This window comes from Nannobrachium achirus, assembly GCF_963921795.1.
Source record: "Nannobrachium achirus genome assembly, chromosome: 7".
Taxonomy (NCBI): Eukaryota; Metazoa; Chordata; class Actinopteri; order Myctophiformes; family Myctophidae; genus Nannobrachium; species Nannobrachium achirus.
Window position 1 is genome coordinate 7,867,662 of NC_137816.1, and position 22,670 is coordinate 7,890,331.

Consider the following 22,670-nt stretch of genomic DNA (forward strand, 5'->3'; position numbering starts at 1 on the left):
AACTACAACTTTTCAGGTGACTAAATTATGACTAAAACTAAATTACATTTTATTCAAAAGACTAAAACTAAATCAAAATTTGCTGTCAAATACAACACTGGTGTGTGTGCTCTGGTCTCCACCTACCTGTGCATAGTGCCCACTGCAGATGGCCGCCCTCCAGTCGGGCACGTCGATGCAGTCAGGGTGGCGCAGCAGCCAGTTGTCCTCTTTGACCAGGAAGGCCCCTGGGTACTCGCTGACAGAGCCGTCCATGTCGTGGAAGATGGTGGTCTTGTCTCCGTCCATCTGCATCTTATTGAACCAGGGGCCTGGCTCCCCGAAGAACACCCGCGACGTGATCTGTGGTGAGACCAGGTAAATTAGGGGTGCAGGAAAAAATCGATTCGAATTCGAATCGTGTTTCTAACATGGTAAGATTCAGAATCGATTCTCATTTTCAACAATGCAGTACAGTAGGTACACTGATGGAAGTGAAGGGTGGTTTGCACAGACGCACACTGTAGCTACCAGTAGAAATTCAAAGTAACAACGTTTCGACCACCGTGGGTCTTCCTCAGGTCCGATACATTACATGAAACCTTTGTTTGCACTTTCTACTGGGAGCAGAAGTCAAAGTATTTGGAAATTGCAAATACTCAAGTAAAGTACAAATACCTCAACATTGTACTCACATTACTTAAGTAAATGTACTTAGTTACTTTACACCAGTGGTTCTCAACCGTTTCAGGCCGCAACCCCCAAAATAATCATATTTGAACTGGGGACCCCCCACCCTGCTGAGCACTGAGTTGTGGAATTACATTTTGCATAATTAAGTTCTATTGTGAAAATAGCCGATCTACATGCTCGCAACACCTCGCAATCGCGAGGCATGCGAGCATGTAGATCGTCTATTTTCACAATTTCTGCCTGTAATATTGACAATTTGGCCAATGTTTAATTTGTCATTTTAGAAGATAGTCCTTAAAGTGTCACTTTAGAAATGTGCATATACCCTCTATAAACTTAGACTTCATGTTGGTTTGTTTACTGTTGAGTGAAAAAACAATGTTGCACATTAAGTTAATCATCTGGTAGTCTTGCGTGCCCAGACTGTTGCCTCCGCGATTTGCAAATGCTCCCGGCATATACAGTCTGGGGCACGGAAATAGAAACAATGAGTGCGAAGAAAAGCGGATGTTACGCAACCGCTCCCTTGGTGCAGTAGCGATAACAAGTCCTACTGGAAGCGTTATGTCTCCTTTCAATATTTTTGGGGGTGTTATTTTGTCTTTATCTGGTGTTGTTGGTGTTACTTCCATGATGTTTTCAGATGTTTTCTTAAACTATCCACGATTTTCCTACGCCCCATAGTGCATTGCGCAGACGTTTGCACCGATCTTCCGCCGCCGATTTACAAGCTCACAACGGGTTGCATCTGCGACGCGACGTGAGCTTGTATGTCTGCTGTTAAACCCGGAAGTTTGGTCCTGATAGTCTCCAGTAAACCCCCGGGGAAAATTGTGGATACACGCATAACAAGAATATGCTGCTCAAATTACTCTGTCTGTGCGAGTGTGCTTCTGTTATGTTTCCAGTGGGACTACAGTTCCGCCAACTTCCGTGCAGCAGTGGCTACTTCCGATACTCGCCGTTCGGGAGCTGCCGTTCCAGACTCTATATAGCATTCGGAGATTGTGGAATAGTTGTCTGGCTACGCGAGACTAATCATCTGGGGACCCCCCCCCAAAATAAGAACCACTGCTTTACACAAGCGCAGACGGACAGAGGCTCACTCACAGGCACATTGTCGAAGGTGATGTCTGTGACGTTGTTGTTGGGACAGCTCTGCCAGGAGTTGTTGAGCCTGAAGCCGAAGGCGCTGGTGTGACGCCCGTCCAGAGCCACGTACTTGCGGAAGGTGCAGTTCTGCACGTTGATTGGTCCGTCGTAGATCTGCATGCCTCGGATGGGGAAATCCCTGCAAACCAATCAGGCCAAATAACCCACACAAACAAATAAAAACACACACCAACCACAGTTCAGAACCAGGGTAATTTGCATTGCGCTATAGAGAGAGATCTCTCTCTATAGCGCTGCTGCTACTCAAAGATTTGCCATTTCAGATCATGACAAGTGACAAGCCAGTGGGCCAATTACATGAGTTATATTTCGTCGTTGTCGTGTGGAAACCTTGTATGTCCAAAACCGTTTGTTTTGTATTTATCATTTTAAAAATGATTTAAACTAGTGAAAACAGCCGATCTACAAGCACAGATGCTTGTAGATCTGCTGTTTTCACTACTTTTGTGCGACGGCCTTGTATGATGAAGCAGGGCTTTACTTTGGAAAAAAATTACAAATTTGAAACTTGGAGATACAAGGTTTTTGCCCGACAGTGACGATTTACTTTGTTGGCCGCTCAGCCCCCAAAAATGGAACGAAGGCCGACATTTTATTTTTCATTTTTTCCTAATGGCCGGCCTGGACCGGCCGGGAATGAACCGGCCGTTCGGGAGTTGTCCCGCTTTTCCCAATGGCCAGCACGTCCCTGAATACAATTTATTACCTCGAGGCAAAAGCAACATTGTAAATAGTGAGCACTGAGCAGCCTTTCTCTGGTGACGACGAATACATTTTGTTCTACCCGGTGGTCTTTGTCCCACGATTGCACAATTTGGGAGTTATGTGAGAATACTTTTGCAACATGAGCTCGGTTAAATCAGAGTAAGTCAGGCATAGGTGAAGCGTTGAGACAGCCATGCTTTATGATGGATTCCTCTCTTCTCCAGACAATGAAGGAATGTCGAATATGTAACTCAGACATTGCTACAGTACTCTGGATTTTGCCAAGTGGGCCAGGGAAAATAGCCTGTCTGCCAGGGCACGAAGCTGCACTCAGTCAGCCCTTATCAACGACGCAATCTAGGTATTTTATGTGTGCACGTGCATGTGGGCGGCTGGGCGAGCGTGGGTGCGTGTGTGTGTGAGAGAGTGTGTGTGCGTGTGTGTCCACACTGCATTTGTGCATGCTAGTTTTAAGTGTGTGTGTGTGTGTGTGTGTGTGTGTGTGTGTGTGTGTGTGTGTGTGTGTGTGTGTGTGTGTGTGTGTGTGTGTCCGTAGGGGTGGGCGATATGGAAAAATACAATATCACAATATTTTCCCAATCACGATTCTTTTTTCAAGTTTTCTTTATGGAAGTTACTTGACAAAAACTAGACTCTCTGGGTTCCTTTTGGGAGGTCTAAATTGAACTTTACAAGTATGTAACTCTGACAGTATACAAATGAAACCAAATGGACCCTTACGGGTCCATTTGGTTTCATTTGTATACTGTCAGAGTTAAGTGGAGACCTTGACATTTTAAAGTTTGAGAACTACTGATTTAGACCAAAATGGAGGTTTAAATTGAATTCTGCAATGAATCTCTGTATTAACGATTAAACAGGATTGTTTTCAAGGCTCCCTCAATTGTATCACGATATATACGATACCTCTGAAAAGGCATATCGTGGAGACATTGTATCGTCTCAACGATAATGCCCACCCCTATGTGTGTGTGTGTGCGTGCGTGCGCGTGCGTGCGTGCGTGCGTGCGTGCGTGCGTGCGTCGACTGAAACGAAAAATGGCCGTCAACTACCTTTTTTCACGTACAAAAACGAAATAAAAGCTAAGCTATGACGACTAAAATGTGTCAACATGTGTGTGTGTGTGTGTGTGTGTGTGTGTGTGTGTTGAACAGGGAGAAGCACTTACACGCCGCGAGGCAGGGTCCTGTCACTGAGGTCGGCCCCGCCCAGCCCCCAGATGCGGTTGTCGGGAACAGGCATGCCTCGGTTGTCGCTCTCCCCGACGAAGAGGGAGTTCTTCACCTCCTGGCGAGAGCCGTCGTCATCGGGGAAGGTGCCTCCGCTGCAGACACACAAGTAAAGGCCTTGTTTACTGTCAATATTCCAGGATGACCTCCCACTTGGGTAATGACGCCCCCTGGCGATCATTCAGAGAAACTACTTCAGCTCCCGTACTAACGTAGGTAGGAAGGGCCTGTCACTCAAACCGGAGTGACCCGCCTCCAGGCTATATAAGCCCCCGGAGGCGGAAGTAACATCCTCTTTTCACTCTCTGCGATATCACATTCAGATAAGTTGAAACTCAGCCTTTGTATTATTATTCTTCGCGCATTAGCCTAAAGCGGTGGCATTGGAGTCGCCCACTGGCGAGTGTTGAATTAACCCGTACTTAAGAATACTTATTCTTGTTCCGTCCTAAATCGACGGTTATTTCCTTTTATAACAAAGGATTATTACTGCTTGTTCAGGCCTCCGCCGAAGCAAGCGTGGCATAGCATTAGCCGTTAGCTTGTTAGCTCGTCTGCTATTGTTAACGTTAGCTACACTGCTTACCGCTTGTTCAGGCCCTGCCCGAATCAAGCGTGGCCTAGCCTTAGCCGTTAGCTTGTTAGCTCGTCTGCTTCTGGTTAACTCTATCTACAGTGCTTCGCCATGGATCCTCTGGCCTTCCTGCCGAGGCAATGTCCAGGCTGTCCAGGACTCATCGACGGACAGGATCTTCACCATCTCTGTGTCGGCTGCATGGGCGTTGCACACGCCTTCTCTGCACTGAGTCCTCAGGGGAGAGCAGGACCTTTCTGTGACTACTGCGTGGCCTACGACCGCGATGTACTGATACACCGGTTCTACCTAGCCAGGGCAGGCCTCGGGGCCTGCGCTCCACCAGGTGGGTCCACTGCTCTCAACCCCACAGCCCAGTCTTTCCTTCCCCAGGCGGACCGCACCGTTGGTCAAGGTGCGGCGCTGCCTTCCGGAGATCCGCTTGGCAACCAGCGCGCCATTCCAAGTCAAGATGGCGCCGTGCTACATGAGACACCGCCTGCCGCGCAACCGACCGCAGCTAGCTCCACTGTCACTGGAGCTGGCGGGTCTGGTGAAGTCGCCGCTAAGAAGGCGACCAAGAAGGCTAACATCCAGACGAAATCTCCGGTAGCCTTTTCCCCTTCGGGCGCGGTGCCCAAAAAGAAACGCTTGGATGTGACCGTCGGGGACGTCCCCCTCGACGTGAGCATCACCAAAACAGTCCAGACCTTCAGGCGAGAGTCGGACCTGAGCTCCTGTCAGAGCGAGGGTTCTGGTTCTGAATACTCTGGATACACGGCCGAGGAGGAGGAGGACTCCGTCGATGACGAGGGTTCTCGACTCACGGTCACTGTGAAAGGTAATGCCCCTGCGACTCCAGCACGTCAACTGGACGCCGCAGGGAGCTCCCAGGCCTCCTCAGGCACCACTGCCCCTCCACCCGCCAGTCAAGCGAGTGAAGCGGGAGCAGAGGACGTCGATTCTGCAGCAGAAATGCTGGATCATCTCACAGTCTACATGAGAGCTCTGGCCAGAGTTGGAGAGGAGTTGCCACCTCCTCTCCCCTCTGAAGAGGCCGAGGATGATGATGAAATGCCCGGGCAGGAGCCTTCGGTTCCCGCCCCGTATGTCCTCTCCAGGCTGCCGCTGGTGAAAGGTTTCACCAAGGCCCTCCATTCCTCATGGAAGACACATAAAGACCCCAGGAAGCTGCCTTTTTCTGTGTTGGATTTGGTGGGCGGTGCGGAGGCAGGCATGTCCACCTGCCCTAACCTGGACCACCTGTTGGCACAATCTTTCCTGAGTTCTGTCAGACCCCAGTACAAAGATGTAGGCACGGCTAAAAACGGGCCGTTTGTTGGCCCCGTCGGCACCAACCCGCCGGGGTTCACTGTCCTGGAGGACAAGCTACAGTCGGACAGGGCTCGTAACGCCTACCGGTCCGCTGCTCTGGCCGCTAAGGACCTAAATCTGATCCAGCTCTTGCTCGCTTCCACCAAGGACCTGGTCAAAGGTCTGCCCACGGGGGAGCACACAGCTGAACTGAACACTCTATTTGACATCATGCTGAAGGTCAATTGGCATGCGGTTAAGTGGATGGGCAGGTCCATGGACTACAACCTCCAGTCTGAGAGAGCCCGCTGGCTCGACTATGTCGACCTCGAGCCTAAGAGGGACGTGGGCGAGAAGCCTCTAGGTCCTCGCGGGGAGATGTACAAGTCTCTCATAAACATGGAGAACAGTCCCACCACCCTCATGGGTGGGGGCTTGGAGCTGCTGCAGGGTAGAGTTACCTTCTTCAAGGCGGCTAAGGACATCGTCGAGTCCACCACAGTGCCACAGGATGAACCGCAGCAAGCTAGGAGGACGTCCCGCTCCTCCCGCGCCAAGGAAAGGGGCCGCTCTGCTTCTTTTAAGAAGCACTCGTCTTCCTCCAGGGGAGCCTCTGCAGCCAGGGCGCCTGACAGGCCCCGCAGCAAGGCTGTGGTTCCCGAGCGCGCTCAGCCGCGCCGCCCGTCCAAGGATGGCAGGCAGCAGTCTTCATACCGCGGTGGCCGCGGTAGGGGACAGCGCAAATGACACTCTGAAGAGGGGAATTGTGCTGGGGCGGGGGTCCGAGGTGTCTCTCGGTCCCCCTCCCCCCAAACGAGGGCGTTTTTCGGTACCCCGTGTCGGGGAAATGAAAATGTTAATTTTGATGCCTCCTGTGTCGACAATAAACATGTTGAAAGAACAAAGTCTGTATCTGTCCAACTCTCTCGCACTAGCACAGACGACCCCATCGTGCATGCCTCCTGTAGTAATGATGAAGTCCTGTCAGGACTCGATAATCAATCACAGGTTTTATCAGAAACCAGTAATGTTAATGTCAAACAATTATGTGGTTCCTCAAGCGCGCGAGTGGGATATCCCTCGCGTCGACAATATGAATCCTTTATGCATGCCTCCTGTAAGAATGATGGAGTCCCGTCAGGACTCTTTAATCAGTCAGAGGTTTTATCAGCAACCAGTAATGTTAACGTCAAACAATTATATGGTTCCTCATGCGCGCGAGTGGATTTTCCCTCGCGTGAGCGATGCTATGAATTTAACCTTGAGTCAGAAATTCTGTCGGCCTACTATGAGCCCGGGTCAAGGGACAAGCATAAAGGCCTTAGAGCAGGTATTAAACGTAAAAGTTCCTCTCCTGTCAGGGGAGAATGCTTTAGTTGTGGGCGAGTCTGTTTATCAGTCGAATCGCTTTGCTCTTCCTGTCGCTCTATCGAGCCAAAACCGAACGCTTCCGGTTTCACCGGATACGGATTCGCTAGCTCCCCGCTTCCGGTCCGGCCGCAAAAGAGCTCCGCTAGTCAAGCGGTACAATCGGAAGGTGTTCCCACCTTGCGGCCTATTGAACCCCTGCGCTCCGCATCCGGGTGTCCCGGATACGGATACGCAGGTTCCCCACTTCCGGTCCCGCCGCAAAATAGCTCCGCTAGTCAAGCGGTACAACCAGAAGGTGTTTCCGCCATGCGGCCTATTGAACCCTTGCGCTCCGCATCCGGTCGTTCCGGATACGGATACGCAGGTTCCCCACTTCCGGTCCGGCCGCCAAAAAGCTCCGCCGTCACGGAAGCACAGTGGTGGGGTTTCTCTCGCTCAAAACACGCTAGCACGCTGTGCGCGCCAGTGGAAGTTATGCAACCCGAGCCATTGGGTATTTCGAACGATAACCAGGGGTTACAGGTTACAGTTCGCAGATATACCCCCGCTTTCGAGCAGGGTTATTCATACCAGAGCACGTGGTTTAAAAGCAAGTCTTTTGAGAGAAGAGATCAGCTCATTGCTAAGCAAGGGTGCTATAGTGGAGCTGGACAGGACCCAATCCCGCATGGGATTTTGGAGCCGTTATTTCCTGGTGCCCAAAAAGGGGGGGGGGCTACGTCCCATCCTGGACCTAAAGGCACTAAACGTGTACCTGAAGAAATACGTTTTCAGGATGCTAACAGTACCCACCATGTTACGGTCGGTCAGGCAAGGGGATTTCCACTGTTCAGTGGATCTGAAGGATGCTTATCAGCACGTCCAGATTTATCCCCCACACAGGAAATTCCTTCGGTTCGCCTTCGAGGGTCGCCTGTACGAGTATACAGTACTCCCTTTCGGTCTGTCACTGAGCCCGAGGGTTTTCGTGAAAGTGACCGAAGCAGCCATCGCCCCGCTGAGACAGCAGGGCGTCAGGTTGGCGACGTACATCGACGATTGGATGATTTCAGCGAGCTCCGCCCACGAAGTGGCGCGTCACACACAAGTGGTTTTGGCTCACCTGAAGGCCTTAGGTTTCATAGTCAACCACGGCAAGAGCATGCTGACTCCAGCAAGTCGTCTTACATTCATTGGGGTCCTTCTGGACTCATCCGACATGTCGGCCCGTCTCTCAGAGGAGAGGGTGGACAGGTTTCGGGAATGTCTCGACTCCTTTCAAGTGGGCCAGGAGGTCACTTACAGGAGTTGCATGGTACTGACGGGAATGATGGCTTCCGCAGTACATCTGTTGCGTTTGGGCAGGTTTCATATGAGACCTTTTCAAAGATGGATGTTATCCCTCGGGATCCCGCCCTCCTTGAAGTACAAGAAGGTTACGGTTTCCCCTTCCTGCGCGATCGCCCTGTCTCCGTGGCTGGTGGAGGGGTTCCTCACCAGCGGAGTCTCGATTGGCGAGGTGGTTTCCCACAAGTCGATCACGACAGACGCCAGTCTCAGTGGATGGGGAGCCACTTTCGAGGGGCGCACAGCGCAGGGGCTTTGGCCTCTGGAGATGAGGGGTCGTCACATCAACTATTTGGAGTTGATGGCTATACTCCTGGCGCTCAAGCATTTCGAGCCTTGGATTTTGCATTGTCACGTCCTGGTCAGGACAGACAATACGACGGCCATGTTTTATGTCAACAAACAGGGGGGCCTGTCGTCGTTGCCACTGGACCGTCTGGCTCGAGAATTGACGGTTTGGTGCTTGTCGCGCCTCAAGTCGATCAGGGCCTCACACGTCCCAGGTCTCCTCAACAGCGGAGCAGATCTCCTGTCCAGGGGAGGTCCTCGCTACGAGGATTGGTCTCTCCACCCCAGGGTGGTGAGCCAGATTTTTCGCAAGTTTGGTCAGCCAGTGGCGGACCTGTTTGCGTCAGCGGAGAATACGAAGTGTCCGTTGTTCTTCGCGGTGAAGGGCAGTCCCCCCTTGGGGTTGGACGCCTTAGCGCACACGTGGCCGAGAGGTCTACTGTACGCGTTTCCCCCCTTCGACTTAATCCGACCCACTCTGGAGAGAGTCAGGAGGTTCGGTCTGGAGATGCTCCTGGTGGCTCCCTACAAGGGCACGTGGAGATCGGCGATCGCCCCTCTCCTTTGCGAACCGGGTTGGCAGCTGCCTCAGTGCAGGGACCTGTTGAGTCAGGCCAGGGGGGAGATCTTCCACCAAGACCTGCAGGTCCTAGACCTGTGGGTTTGGCACGTGAAAGGTTAAACCTGCTGGCAGCCGGTTTTTCTTCTGAAGTGGTTGATACCATTCAGAGTGCTAAGGCGCCCTCTACGAGGGCGTCTTATGATGGAAGGTGGAATGCCTTTGAGGACTGGTGTGAGTCGCGTGTTCCACCTGTGGTGGCTCATGTGGCGTCAGCCCAGGAAATTCTGGAATTTATGCAGAACCGCTTGAGAAGTGGTCTAGCATTTTCTACCCTTAGGGGGTATTTGGCGGCTATTAATGCCTGTCACCTGGGGGTGGCGGGCAAGGCACCTTCTAAAGTCCCGGAGGTCATCAAGTTCATGCAAGGAGTTGAACGTTTGAGGCCGGTGACTAGGTCTTTGTTCCCAGTTTGGGATCTGCAGGTGGTTCTAGGGGGCCTATGTCGGGCTCCCTTTGAGCCGCTTGTAGGGATGCCTTTGAAACTTTTGAGTTTCAAGACGGCTCTTTTGCTGGCTTTGGCCACGGCTAAAAGAGTTGGTGACCTGCAAGCTCTCTCGGTGTCTGCGGAGTGCATGCAGTTTATGAACAATGATCTCAAGGTGTTGCTCAAGCCTCATCTTAAGTTTGTTCCTAAGAACATGGTGGTTCCTAAGGAGCCTGTTGTTCTTCTGGCTTTTCATCCTCCTCCGTTTGTCTCGGTGGAGGATGAACGGCTGAATTGCCTTTGTCCTGTCAGGGCATTGAAGGCCTACTGTGACAGGACTGCTGGTTCTAGAGCTTCTTCTCAGCTCTTTGTAGAAATGGGCAATGTTCTTGTCAGAAAGCCGGTGTCTAGACCCACTCTTTCGAGGTGGATTGTGGATGCTATTAGGCTGGCTTACTCTAGTGCGGGTGTGGAAGTGCCGGCGGCACTTAAAGCCCATAGCACTAGGGGTGTGGCTACTTCGTGGGCACTGGCAAAGGGAGTCTCCGTTCAGGAGATTTGTGTTTCGGCGAATTGGTCTTCGCCTTCTACCTTTGCAGCCTACTATCACCTGGATATCGAATCCTCTTCGCTAGCGCATTCGGTTCTGGGTGCAGTTGCCTCCTCTACGTCATAGAGGAGTCGGATCTTCCCCTCCCACAGGTGGGCATGTAGCCACCTGGGGTATTTTGGGGGGACCCTGTGTTTTCCTTATATAGTGTGTCTTACTTATAAGGCGGACTTGTCCTTTTCATTTAGTTGAATGAGGCGGACTTCGGTCTGTCAGGGTCTCTCTTTATTTTCTCATGCCTTCACACCCAGGTCCGGTGGGCCTGGGACCTTCTGGGTGATGGGTCACGCCCGTTTGGGCTGTGCTCACCCGTATGAGGGGTGTGTGGGGGTATGAGAGTAGGTTGTGGCTTAGAGGGGAGTTTAAGAATCCCAAGTGGGAGGTCATCCTGGAATATTGACAGTAAACGGTAGGTTCCGTACGGAACCATTGTTTACTTAGATATGGAAGGATGACCTCCCACGTAATGCCCCTCTGTTTCACTGAATGTGGCAGAGAGTGGTATTAAGAGGATGTTACTTCCGCCTCCGGGGGCTTATATAGCCTGGAGGCGGGTCACTCCGGTTTGAGTGACAGGCCCTTCCTACCTACGTTAGTACGGGAGCTGAAGTAGTTTCTCTGAATGATCGCCAGGGGGCGTCATTACCCAAGTGGGAGGTCATCCTTCCATATCTAAGTAAACAATGGTTCCGTACGGAACCTACCGTTCAGACTGGCATGATCCCAAATCCAGAACCAATCTGATTCCTTATCCTAGATTGAAGTCGGATTGGTTGCGTGCGGTCTGAAAAAAGGCTAAGGAATGTGATTCAAATATGATTTGAGTTTTCTTTGCTGTTGAGGCTTGATAAAAAAAAATCTGTTTGTATGTCGTCGCTGTCGGGCAGAAACCTTGTATCTCCAAGTTTCATAAAATAAGCTAAGAGGACCCCTTAGCTGAGAGAGAGATGGAGCAGGGACCCCCACAACCTTCTCATAGATTCCATATAGTTTCATCGTTTGACAGCACAATCATCGGTGTATTTTGGATTCATGTCAATTTTCAGATATTTAACCACTTGAACCATCAATACTTAATAAACTTTTCACTCTGTACTTAGTCTGCTCTTTTTCCCCTCTACACCAAAGCTCTTTGCCAAAAATAGCCGATCTACAAGCAGATCTGCTATTTTTGGCTAAAGTTCTCAGAATATGGATGCTAGGGTTCAAGTGGTTTATATAAAAAAGGAGGGGAAAAAAAGTCACAAAGATTTGGTGGACCCCCTGTAGTAACTCTGAGGACCCCCTAGGGGTCCCGGACCCCCTGTTGAAGACCCCTGCCATACAAGACTGTCGCACAAAACTAGTGAAAATAGCAGATCTACATTTTTAAAATGATAAATACAAAACGAACGGTTTTGGAGATGCAAGGTTTCCACCCGACAACAACGGTGTGTGTTTGGGTGTGCCAGTGTGAACATAAGGTCAGTGGTTGAGGTTTTAGAGTGGCAGGATTAGACCTCAGACAGATGGGGAAATGGGGGGGGGATGCTCTCCTGCAAAATGCTTTTGCTACGGCAAAGCTGCAAGCGAGAAAACAGTAAACACACACACACAGCATAGCAATCGGGAAACTACAAAGAAAAACGACATCAGTAGCCTGCGGTGGAGTATACACAGACCAGAGGACACAGGAGGAAAAAGATGACCCTTACTAACGAACCGAGAACAACAAAACTTACAGCCGTTATGGATTTTCGACTGAGCATACACTGTGTGGCAGATTTCTTCATGAAATTAAAGTTGAGTTGGCCTGTCACTAAATTAACTTTCAGTGACTTCTGCTCTTCCCCCTAGAGGTTTTTCTGTCTCCCATTAACGGCTGCAGATGGAGGGTTTCAATGGGAGGTGGGATGGCTGCAGACTATAATCACAGCTCCCGTGGATCGTACCTATGGACCCCCATGGGTTTCCATGGAACACGACTGTGGACTGCTATTATACAACTATTTATACCTGCTATTATTGTTGCTGAGGTCATTAGAGTTGTAATTATTGTTGTTGCCGTGGCTTGCATCTCTCTCTCTCTCTCTCCTATCTACCTCTTTCTTTCCCCCCGCATTGAACTGCACCATACACATCAATGATTCATGCAAATAAACATACTCATAATTGTTATGTTTTGCACAGAAGTCCTTTATTCTCATCCGTCTCTCCTTTCTAAATCCACAATTTCCTTCCATGTTTGAGGTGCGTTAGGATGGATGAAAACAATAAGCCTTCACCTTGGCTCGGCCTACTTTCACGGATATAACAGGGGTGACTAATACTTTGGTCATTCAGTGTAGGCTCTCGTCATGGCTGCAATATATGAGGCTATATATAACATATATGTGTGTGTGTGTGTGTGTGTGTGTGTGTGTGTGTGTGTGTGTGTGTGTGTGCGTGCGCGCGTGTGTGTGCGTCACGTACCACCAGGGTGTGTGCCCTTTATTTCTTTTTATTTATTTATTTGGTGAAACCAGCGGAGAATTCCCCACCAATTCCCATCGCTGCCACTCTCACGCTCCTAAATTACTTTTCACACTCAAAGCACTGTTTTCTTCCCAGAGCATCCTAAGCTAAGTCCTTATAAGGTGTTTTCCAATTACCGGAGACAGCGAGAGGGTTCTCTCCTCCACTGCCGCCCATAAACACAAACTCCACCCTTTTCTCTCCCTCCCCCCCACCCCCCTCTTCTTCCCACATAAATATAAACGTTGATTAATGGGGGGAGGTGGGGGGCTTACCTTGCCAGAGTGAGGCCGATGCCATTATCAGCAAATCTAAACAGAGAGAGAGAGAGAGAGAGAGAGAGAGAGAGAGAGAGAGAGGAGGGGAAGGACAAGAGAATGTGTTGAGGAATAATATACCTGACCAAATACAGAATAATGTGAAGATCATTATCAGTCAGGGACGCGCTGGCCATTGGGAAAAGCAGGACAACTCCCGAACGGCCGGCCATTAGGAAAAAAATAAAAATAAAATGTCGGCCTTCGTTCCATTTTGGGGGCTGGGCGGTCAACAAAGTGAGCACACAAAGTGAGCACACAAAGTGAGCACACAACACAAAGTGAGCACACAACACCTCGCGGTGCGAGGCGTTGTGTACTTGTAGATCGGCTGTTTTCACTAGTTTAAATCATTTTTAAAATGATAAATACAAAACAAACGGTTTTGGACGTACAAGGTTTCCACCCGACAACGACGAAATATAACTCATGTAATTGGCCCACTGGCTTGTCACTTGTCATGATCTGAAATGGCAAATCCTTGAGTAGCAGCAGCGCTACAGAGAGAGATCTCTCTCTATAGCGTGCAATGAGGGCCTCTCCAACTCTTTTTTCCCGGGCTGAATCAGGGGCCCAGCACGTCCCTGTTATCAGTCTTATCATTTTCCAGCATAGAAACAGTCCAGGGCCCCATGAGAACACACACACACACACACACACACGCACACACTATCTGTCTGAGGGAGATAAAATGTTATTGCGTATAATCAAATGTTTTTTTTTTCAGCAGCTGGTATGTTTGCCAGTTTCTTACTGAGAAGATCTGTGAGGATATAGGACACCTACAATGTAATGGAATAAATGATAATCATTGTTCATTGTTGAGCTCATAGTTGTTGTTTTTTTCTTTTAGATTTTAAAGATTATTTCTCACTGCAATTTGTTTATTTGTTGGCATAGGACAGTGGAGAAAGACAGGAAAAGGAAGGAATACACACAATCACACGGCCACGCAAACACGTCGCATGCACACAAGCACACAGACACGCACGCACGCACGCACGCACGCACGCACGCACGCACACACGCACGCACACACACACACACACACACACCACTTATTTTCACTTCAAACTGTGAAAAAAAATGTTTTAAATTGATTGCTGTTGCTGGGAGTGTATTAACATTCCATCTGCTCCCCTTTTTCTTTTGTTTCTCTCTCTTTTTTTTTTGTGGTGAAAGAAATTAAATACATGAATAAATAAATAAATACAAATCTTCCAGGGAGACTGAGGCAGGCTAGGAGTCTCCCAAAGCAATTTGTCACGGCTGGCAAATCCTAGTGTTGAGCCTGGATCAACAAAGCACTTTACAGTCTGGGACTATTTCAGAACTCAACCAGACCAAAGGACGCTTTAAATCCAATGTTAAAATACCAATAATAATATTTTCACGTCAAGGATCGTTATTGGGCTGTTCTTAACAAAGCTGCCCATACTCTCATGCGAGGAGAAAGCACTGCAAAGCAGAATGCCTGCAACACTCAGATTAACCCATTATTATACTTTAGCTATTGGAAAATAGCAGATATACAAGCTCGCAGCGCGGCACCAAGCTTGTAGATCTGCTATTTTTTGACAGATCGTGAACATATTTGCAAATCTTTGTATATATTCTTTTTCAAAGCAAACTTCTGTAACTAAAATCTCTGCTTCTGGGGGTCCCTGGAACAGCATATTGTGAGATGGGGGTCCGCGGCCAAATACATGAAAACGTTTGAGAACCACTGATTTAGAAGACATTTATAGAATCGGGTCAGAATATTCAAAGACTTGCACAAATTTTGCAAAAAATAGCAGATCTACAAGCTCGCAGCGCGTCACTCAGTGCCGCGCTGTGTACTTGTAGATCTTCTATTTTTCAATAGTTAAAGCATAAAATAATGGTTAAAGTGGTTAAAATTTAAAGCAACAAAGACATGTTCCCGTTACAGTCTCAAGGTGCACGGCCCAACAATATGATGAAAGTGAGAAAACCCAATAAACGTCCTTTCCAATAGTTTGACCTCACCCAGACAGAGCAACGGACGCGTTTCCAACTCATTTCAACCTAATAGCTTTTCCTCAGTGTTGTTCTTCCAACAATGGCGAAATGACACATGACTTTTACTTAAAAAATATGTGAACATTTTTCAACATGGAAACGATTAGGACGATTATGAAAAATAGTCGCGATTATGTCAAATAATTGCGATTAGACGATTATGTAATAATTGTGACAGCCCTAGATGACGCCGTAAGAATCCATCCATCCATCCATCTACTCACCCACCCGCCCACCCATCCATCCATCCACCCACCCACCAACCCACCCATCCATCCATCCATCCATCATTGTAGAACTCACTGGCAGTCATCCAGCCAGACATCTCCTCCTCTCAGCCAGGCTCCATGGTCCTGGTTCTTGTAGGCTACAAAATGGTGGATGAGAGCAGGCACTCTGGGCTTGAATGGATCTGCATCTTGGTGAGGTCCATACCTACACACAAACACACACACACACACACACACACACACACACACACACACACACACACACACACACACACACACACACACACACACACACACACGCACACACACACACACACACACACACACACACACACACACACACACACACACACACACAAGACACCAACAGAGGGTGAGGAGAGGCCACGGCAGCACCAAACATCTCAACACAGGAAGGCAACAAATTAAGTAGCAACATGACAAAAATCTAAAAGAAATAGTTTGTTCAGAACAGTGGTGGACAAAGTACTCACGTATTTTACTTAAGTAAAGGTATCAATACTGCAATATAGAAATATTCTGTTAGGGCACGGTAGAGTTCTCAAATTCTGCCCGAACCCGACCATACCCGAACCCGACCGACATTTAGGGTAGGGTAGGGCCTAAAATATATGCTAATTAGTAGGGCCGGGTAGGGCCATGGGCTCAATGAAAAAAGAAAATATATTTTTGTATTATTTTATTACTATTACTCTGTTATAGACCCGACCATACCCGACCCGACGTTTTCGGGCCGGGTAGGGCCTAAAATGTATGCTAACTAGTAGGGCCTCGGGCCTGCCCAGTTAGGGCCGGGCCTTAATTTTCAGGCCCGTTGAGAACTCTAGGCAGGGTACGGTCACACCAAAGTATGGTTGACAGCTGATAAGCGGATTCTGCCAATACCTTTCAATGGGAATGGAGCGGATCTTTTGAGAAATCTGTGGATTTCTCCCAAAATGTTAAAGGCCCGCTGACACGCCCCGAAATTATAATAGTATGATACAGTAGGTCACGTGGTCTATCTGAAAACACATCAAAATATCCCATCGCCCGCAGCGTAGCCCCCTCCACTGCTCGCCTACCAATACCGGCCGGGGAGATTATTGAATCCGTAGGAGGAGACATGCGCGGGGAGGAGAAGAAAGACAGACAGCCTCTTTACTGGTCTGGAGAAATGCAGATAAACACGGCATTTCCATTTCATCAATATATATATCCTTCTTCAAATCACTTACTTAGCCCAACATCGTTCCTTATATTGAAACTATTAACGTTATGGATTCTCCTTGGTCAGAATCAGCCTGTCTTTTCTCTTCTCCCCCCGTTTTCTTGTGTGTGTGTGTGTGTGTGTGTGTGTGTGTGTGTGTGTGTGTGTGTGTGTGTGTGTGTGTGTGTGTGGACTCAAGGGAGCGTGTGAGGACAGAGCTAGCGGGGGCTACGGGCCCAGCGAGAGGCAACATCCCCTCTCTGTGAATACATCGTTTTCGCCATTTCAACAATTAAACATAAACAAGCATATTCACATGAACAATGGGGAAGTAACAACCAGATTTAGGTGGAAATATAATTTTTATATGCACAGATTTATATATAAATGTCATGTATTTAGCTTTAGTGCTAGCCCAGTAGCCCTGTGAGAGCAGAGAAGTTGCTTTCTGAGGGCTGCGAGAGCGGCCCTGCGGGCAATGGGAAGAAATGTACATGGTACAGACATAGTAAGTAATAGTCAATTCATTAATTTGATTGGCTTATCGCGCATTCTCACAATGACATCAAAAAAAATATTAACTTGTTTTTAAGATGATTTCTTAAGGTGACAGTACCCCTTTAGGTAACATAGCCCCTTTAAGTAATGTACTTTGTTACTTTACACCACAGGTTCAGAATGGGATGTTTAGAATGTGACATTACTGTGACATTATCTCAGCCCCCAGTGCTAACAGAGTATACAGTATACTAGTGGAGGACAGGGACACTGACCTGGCTCCTACTAAAGAGAGGAAGGGCCTCTTGTCCTTGTCGTTAGCCTGAGTGGTCTTCACTCCATTGTCAAGGATCATCCCCGCCTGGAACAATGAGAAGCTCATATCAAATATTTCACGTTGACCAACAAAGAAAGCACATTAATCAGCATTAGCAGTTTCAATGGGCACACTTGAGCCTTCTCAGGGGCACACTAGCTCTGGTCCATCGTGTCACCTCCAGTGACAGACCCGTCGGCAAATGAATAGACCGCGTTTTCTCAGCCCCTACCAGCGCTCAACTTGAGTCAAAATAAACAAAACTACTTCACTACTCACCAAACCAAAGGTAGTTTTGCGTTGTCGAAAGTCTATTCTCCACGGTGTTGAGCCCCTCAGCACCCCACCTACTTTGTAAAATACATTATTTTTGTCATGAAATAAAACGCACCCACCTCGAGCCACCCAGCGGCCACCGCAGATACAATGGTTCGCAACCCGGAAATAAGCGGCGGTCGAGTTGGATGCACTTTATTTCATGCCAAAAATAGTGTATTTTACAGAGTGGGTGGGGTGCTGAGGGGCTCACCACCGCGGAGAATAGACTTTCAACAACGCAAAACTACCTTTGGTTTGGTGAGTAGTGAAGTAGTTTTGTTTATTTTGACTGAAGTTGAGCGCTGGTAGGGGCTGAGAAAACGCGGTCTATTCATTTGCCGACGGGTCTGTCAGAGCGTCACTGGAGGTGACGCGATGGACCAGAGCTAGGGGCACACCAAAGGTCCCCAGGCACAGCGGTTGAGAAACAAAGGAGGGAACCTTCTGCTCCCTCCAAACAGGAGTGGTGCAGCGCAGCGCAGCGTAGCGCCACGCCTGTCATCTCGCAATGTATACTCCTCCCTCCAGGGACGTGCTGGCCATTGGGAAAAGCGGGACAACTCCCGAACGGCCGGTTCAGGCTGGCCATTAGGACAAAAATTAAAATAAAATGTCGTCCTTCGTTCCATTTTGGGGGCTGGGCGGCCAACAAAGTAAATCTCACTGTCGGGCAGAAACCTCGTATCTCCAAGTTTCGCAAAGCAAAGCCCTGCTTTATCATACAAGGCCGTCACACAAAAGTAGTGAAAACAGCCGATCTACAAGCACACAACGCCTCGCGGTGCGAGGCGTTGTGTGCTTGTAGATCAGCTGTTTTCACTAGTTTAAATAATTTTTAAAATGATAAATACAAAACAAACGGTTTTGGACATACAAGGTTTCCACCCGACAACGACGAAATATAACTCAAGTAATTGGCCCACTGGCTTGTCACAAATCTTTGAGTAGCAGCAGCGCTATAGAGAGAGATCTCTCTCTATAGCACGCAATGAGGGCCTCTCCAACTCTTTTTCCCGGGCTGAATCAGGGGCCCAGCACGTCCCTGCCTCCCTCTCTGACATTCTGTCCATAACACTTCGGGGCAGGGAGAGGTGACGACACAACCAAGATGCCCGCCCTTCCTCCCCGGCCGCAAGCATGTGTTTTTAGCACCCAATAGCCGATAAAGCAGCCAAATTCATTGAATTACTCCATGACATCATGATTATGTTCTTATTCACGTATGTCTTTAAATATTCAATAATTTAACTTTGGGATATGACCTCTGCTGAGTGACCCTTGTTGACTGACATTGGGAATCGGTGAGATCATTGAGCAAAAAAATGAGAAGTTGGCTTATTTCTTTTTTGTTGCAATTTGTGAAAGTGTAAATAAACATGCACTTTAATGATGTTGTGGCAATAAGTTGTGTATGATGGTAAGCAGTCGTTTATTGTTTGCAGGCTGTATTTCCTACGTGCGTTTAAATGAACCTCTTCTTGACGCCTGATTAAATGACTGATTGCAGCGTCGACAGTCGATGAGTTAATCTGGTTCGTGCGGCTGACGTGTAAGTGAGAGATCTTCATCATGAAGCAGCTGTGTGCTCCTGACAGCCCGCCCTGACTGCCTCAATCAGTGGCCCTCCATCTCCCACACACATCAGGCAACCTGACATGGTTTAAACTTTACAGTATGCTTCCATTATGGTGGCCTAGATCAGGGGTGACGGGGCACCCTGGGGTAGGGTTGTCACAATTATTACATAATCGTCTAATCGCAATTATTTGACATAATCGCAATTATTTTGGGATAATAATTGTTTACGTCATAATTGTTTACGTGTTGAAAAATGTTTATTATGTTCAAACATTTAAAAAATAGTGGAAATAGCCGATCTACAAGCTCACAACGCGTCGCATTGCATGTTTTTTTTAAAGTGTAAAGTTGTCAAATATGTCCTTCATTTCTTTGTATATTTAGGTTGTGTGTCATATCTGCCATGTGCAACTTCAAAGCCTACTGTATAAGCCAAACCAAAATGTAATTGTCAACGACAAAAACACAATTAAATCGTTAATCGCAATTATTTGAGTGACAATTAATCATCATGTAAAATGTCATAATCGTGACAGCCCTACCCTGGGGTGACGTGACGGCAGTCCACGCCACGGGTGCCGCGAGATAATTTGATAATATTTGGAATCTATTTGGACAATTTGGAAAATATTTAGTATCATTTTAAACTTGAAGTACAACGTTATTTTCAGTCAATTCTAACAAAAAATGTCTTATCTCAACGTTTTCCTCGCAACATAATCGCTAAAATATGCAATAAATATAAGGTGCTGGGAGTGAAAATTATGAATATAATGTAGGGGTGCCCCGGATGAAGAAAATATTTATAGGGGTGCCCTGAGTCTAAAAAGTTTGGGAACCCCTGGCCTAGATCATTAGAGAAATTAAAAAAACGTTGTTGTCGGTTGGAGACCTTGTATGTCCAAAACTTATTTATTTATCATTTTAAAGAGAAAAAACGTACACATTTGAAACTTGGATATACAAGGTTTCTGCCCGACATTGATGATATGTTAGAAACCAGCAGAGAGGACAGAGAGAGGGAGACAAGAGAGACAGGCGTTGCTGTCGGGTGGAAACCTTATATGTCCAAAGTTGATACTTTTCAGGAAATGGGGGGGGGGGGGGGGGAGTTCCTATGGAATCCAATGTATTTATTTATTTATTATTATTATTATTATTTATATATTTATTTATAACTAGAAGCTTGGCCGCCCAAAGGGTGGCCGAGCGTCTAGTCAGCAACCTGGCCAACTCGGGAACAATGTAAATAGGGAATGAATGCCCCGCCCTTTAATGCAAACCCCATTATACCTGTTGTCATAGGACCCGTTTTGACCATCTGTTTGCCTGTGTCCATTTATGCCCATATATGGAGATACCGGTATCTGTCTGTCACTAGGTTGCACTCCCTGCTGCGGCAGGGAACGCGCGTGCCGAATTTGAAGCCGGTGGGACGAATGGTTCTCGAGATACGCGGATTACATACATACCGGTACATACACACTCACAGAGATTTTTTGTTGACTCATGTGGCGTAAGTGATGTCACAATGAGTCAGCGCTTGCGCCGGTTTCCTCCAGAACAGCCTGATGTCAACATTCAGCTCCGCATACGGAGATTCAGAACGTTTCGCGCCGGTTCGGGAAAACCGCGCATCGGGTCGAGGCCCGGCACTGCACTCCGCCCTGCGGCGGGGAACGCGCGTGCCGAGTCTGAAGCCGGTGGGACGAACGGTCAAAGAGATTTGTTGCATTTATTGTAAGATACTAAAATCATAAAACCAGCACAGACGGACCTAACCACTTTCACTTTCACTTCAATCTACTATCTCACAACCTAGCTTGTAGATCTATAGCTATTTTTGCTACTGCAGTGTGACGAAGTAATGAAGTATAGGCCGCTAATCTAAGAAAAAAAAATGTAAAAGTTCAATATGGAGATACTGTAGGACAGGGGTCTTCAACAGGGGGCCCGGGACCCCTAGGGGATCCTCAGAGTTACTACAGGGGGTCCTCCAAATCTTTCTCCTTTTTATATTAACACATATGGTGCCAACCCCGAGTTTCCTGAGTTTGTATTGGTACTACCGTTGTTTTTTTTTTTGGACCTCCAGAAATGTGTTAGGCATGATCGCGATCGCGAAATTGCATGTTTAACCCCCATACCAACCCATTCTTTCAAACATGGCAGCCATGTTTGTTTACATCTGAAGAAAACATAATGGCTCAAAAATCATGAATGCCTGAACGGATTTCCAAGCGGATTTTTTTGTTTGAAAGCTGTGAACAGCATCTACACACGTGGTGCATCATCTAGGCATGGGCATGCACAATCCGTGCACTATAAATTACATGGAGGTCTATGGAGACCATGGCATCGCGGGACATTGAAGAGAAAAAATCATTGCAACATAAGTGTTAACCACTAGCGTCCATATTTTGAGAACTTTGGCCATCACAACGCCTTGCAGCTGGAGGCGTTGTGAGCTTGTAGATCTGCTATTTTTGGCAAATACCTTTGGCGTAGAGGGGGAAAAAGAGCAGACTAAGTACATAGTGAAAGGTCAAGTTTATTAACGATTAAGTGGTTAAATATCTGAAAACACAAATTGACACGAATCCAACATGCATTGATAATTGCGTTGTCAATCGACGAAACTATATGGAATCTATGAAAAAGGTCGTGGGGGTCCCTGCTGCCTTCATCTCTCTCTCAACTAAGGGGTCCTTGGCCTGAAAAATCTGAAGACCCCTGCTGTAGGAGGTTTCTTCTGCCCGACAGTGACGAGGAGGACATCATTGTAGGGGGGGGGGGGGGGGGGGGGAGGAGGAGAAGAGGAGAGGGACAACGATAACAACACTTCCCCTTTCCACAAGCGACCTATAAATCTCTCGCTGAGGTCGGGCTGCTGAGCGCGGTCTGTGCCCCGAGGCGCCTCTGCTTCACTCCCTCCCTCTCTTCCTCGCCATCGCTTCCCTCCCTTCATTCTTCCTCTGTTCCCTCCTTTCTTTTTCCTCATTGCGAGTTATTTAATGCTTTAGCTATTGAAAAATGGCAGATATACAAGCTTGTAGATCTGCTATTTTTGGAAAAAGTTGTGAAAATGTGTGTGCAAATCTTTGAACGTATGTATTTTTAAAGCGAACGTTTGTAAGTCAAATTTTGCTTCTGGGGGGGTCCCTGGAACTAGATATTTTGAGATGGGGGTCCGTGGCCAAATTCATATCATTTTGGGGGTCCTTCACATGAAAAGGTTTGAGAACCACTGACATAGTAGTCTCTCAAGAACAGACTAACTGAGCTCCAGTTAAGTGAAAAGGACCTTTTCTTTGACGATGGCTATAGCCAGATTGCT

At 47.8% G+C, this 22,670-nt stretch overlaps 1 protein-coding gene across 1 annotated transcript in view; it reads right to left on the reverse strand.

Annotated features, from left to right (window-relative positions):
- The window catches only part of cemip (cell migration inducing hyaluronidase 1), a gene marked incomplete at its 5' end in the record, with an annotated part of 198,681 nt that overhangs the window by 20,015 nt on the left and 155,996 nt on the right, over positions 1-22,670 (reverse strand). The window contains 6 exons of the mRNA XM_080729340.1: positions 127-342; positions 1,783-1,963; positions 3,741-3,896; positions 13,099-13,134; positions 15,487-15,618; positions 17,397-17,482. Coding sequence (XP_080585466.1) covers positions 127-342; positions 1,783-1,963; positions 3,741-3,896; positions 13,099-13,134; positions 15,487-15,618; positions 17,397-17,482 — 807 coding nt within the window. The remainder of the gene's footprint in view (positions 1-126; positions 343-1,782; positions 1,964-3,740; positions 3,897-13,098; positions 13,135-15,486; positions 15,619-17,396; positions 17,483-22,670) is intronic.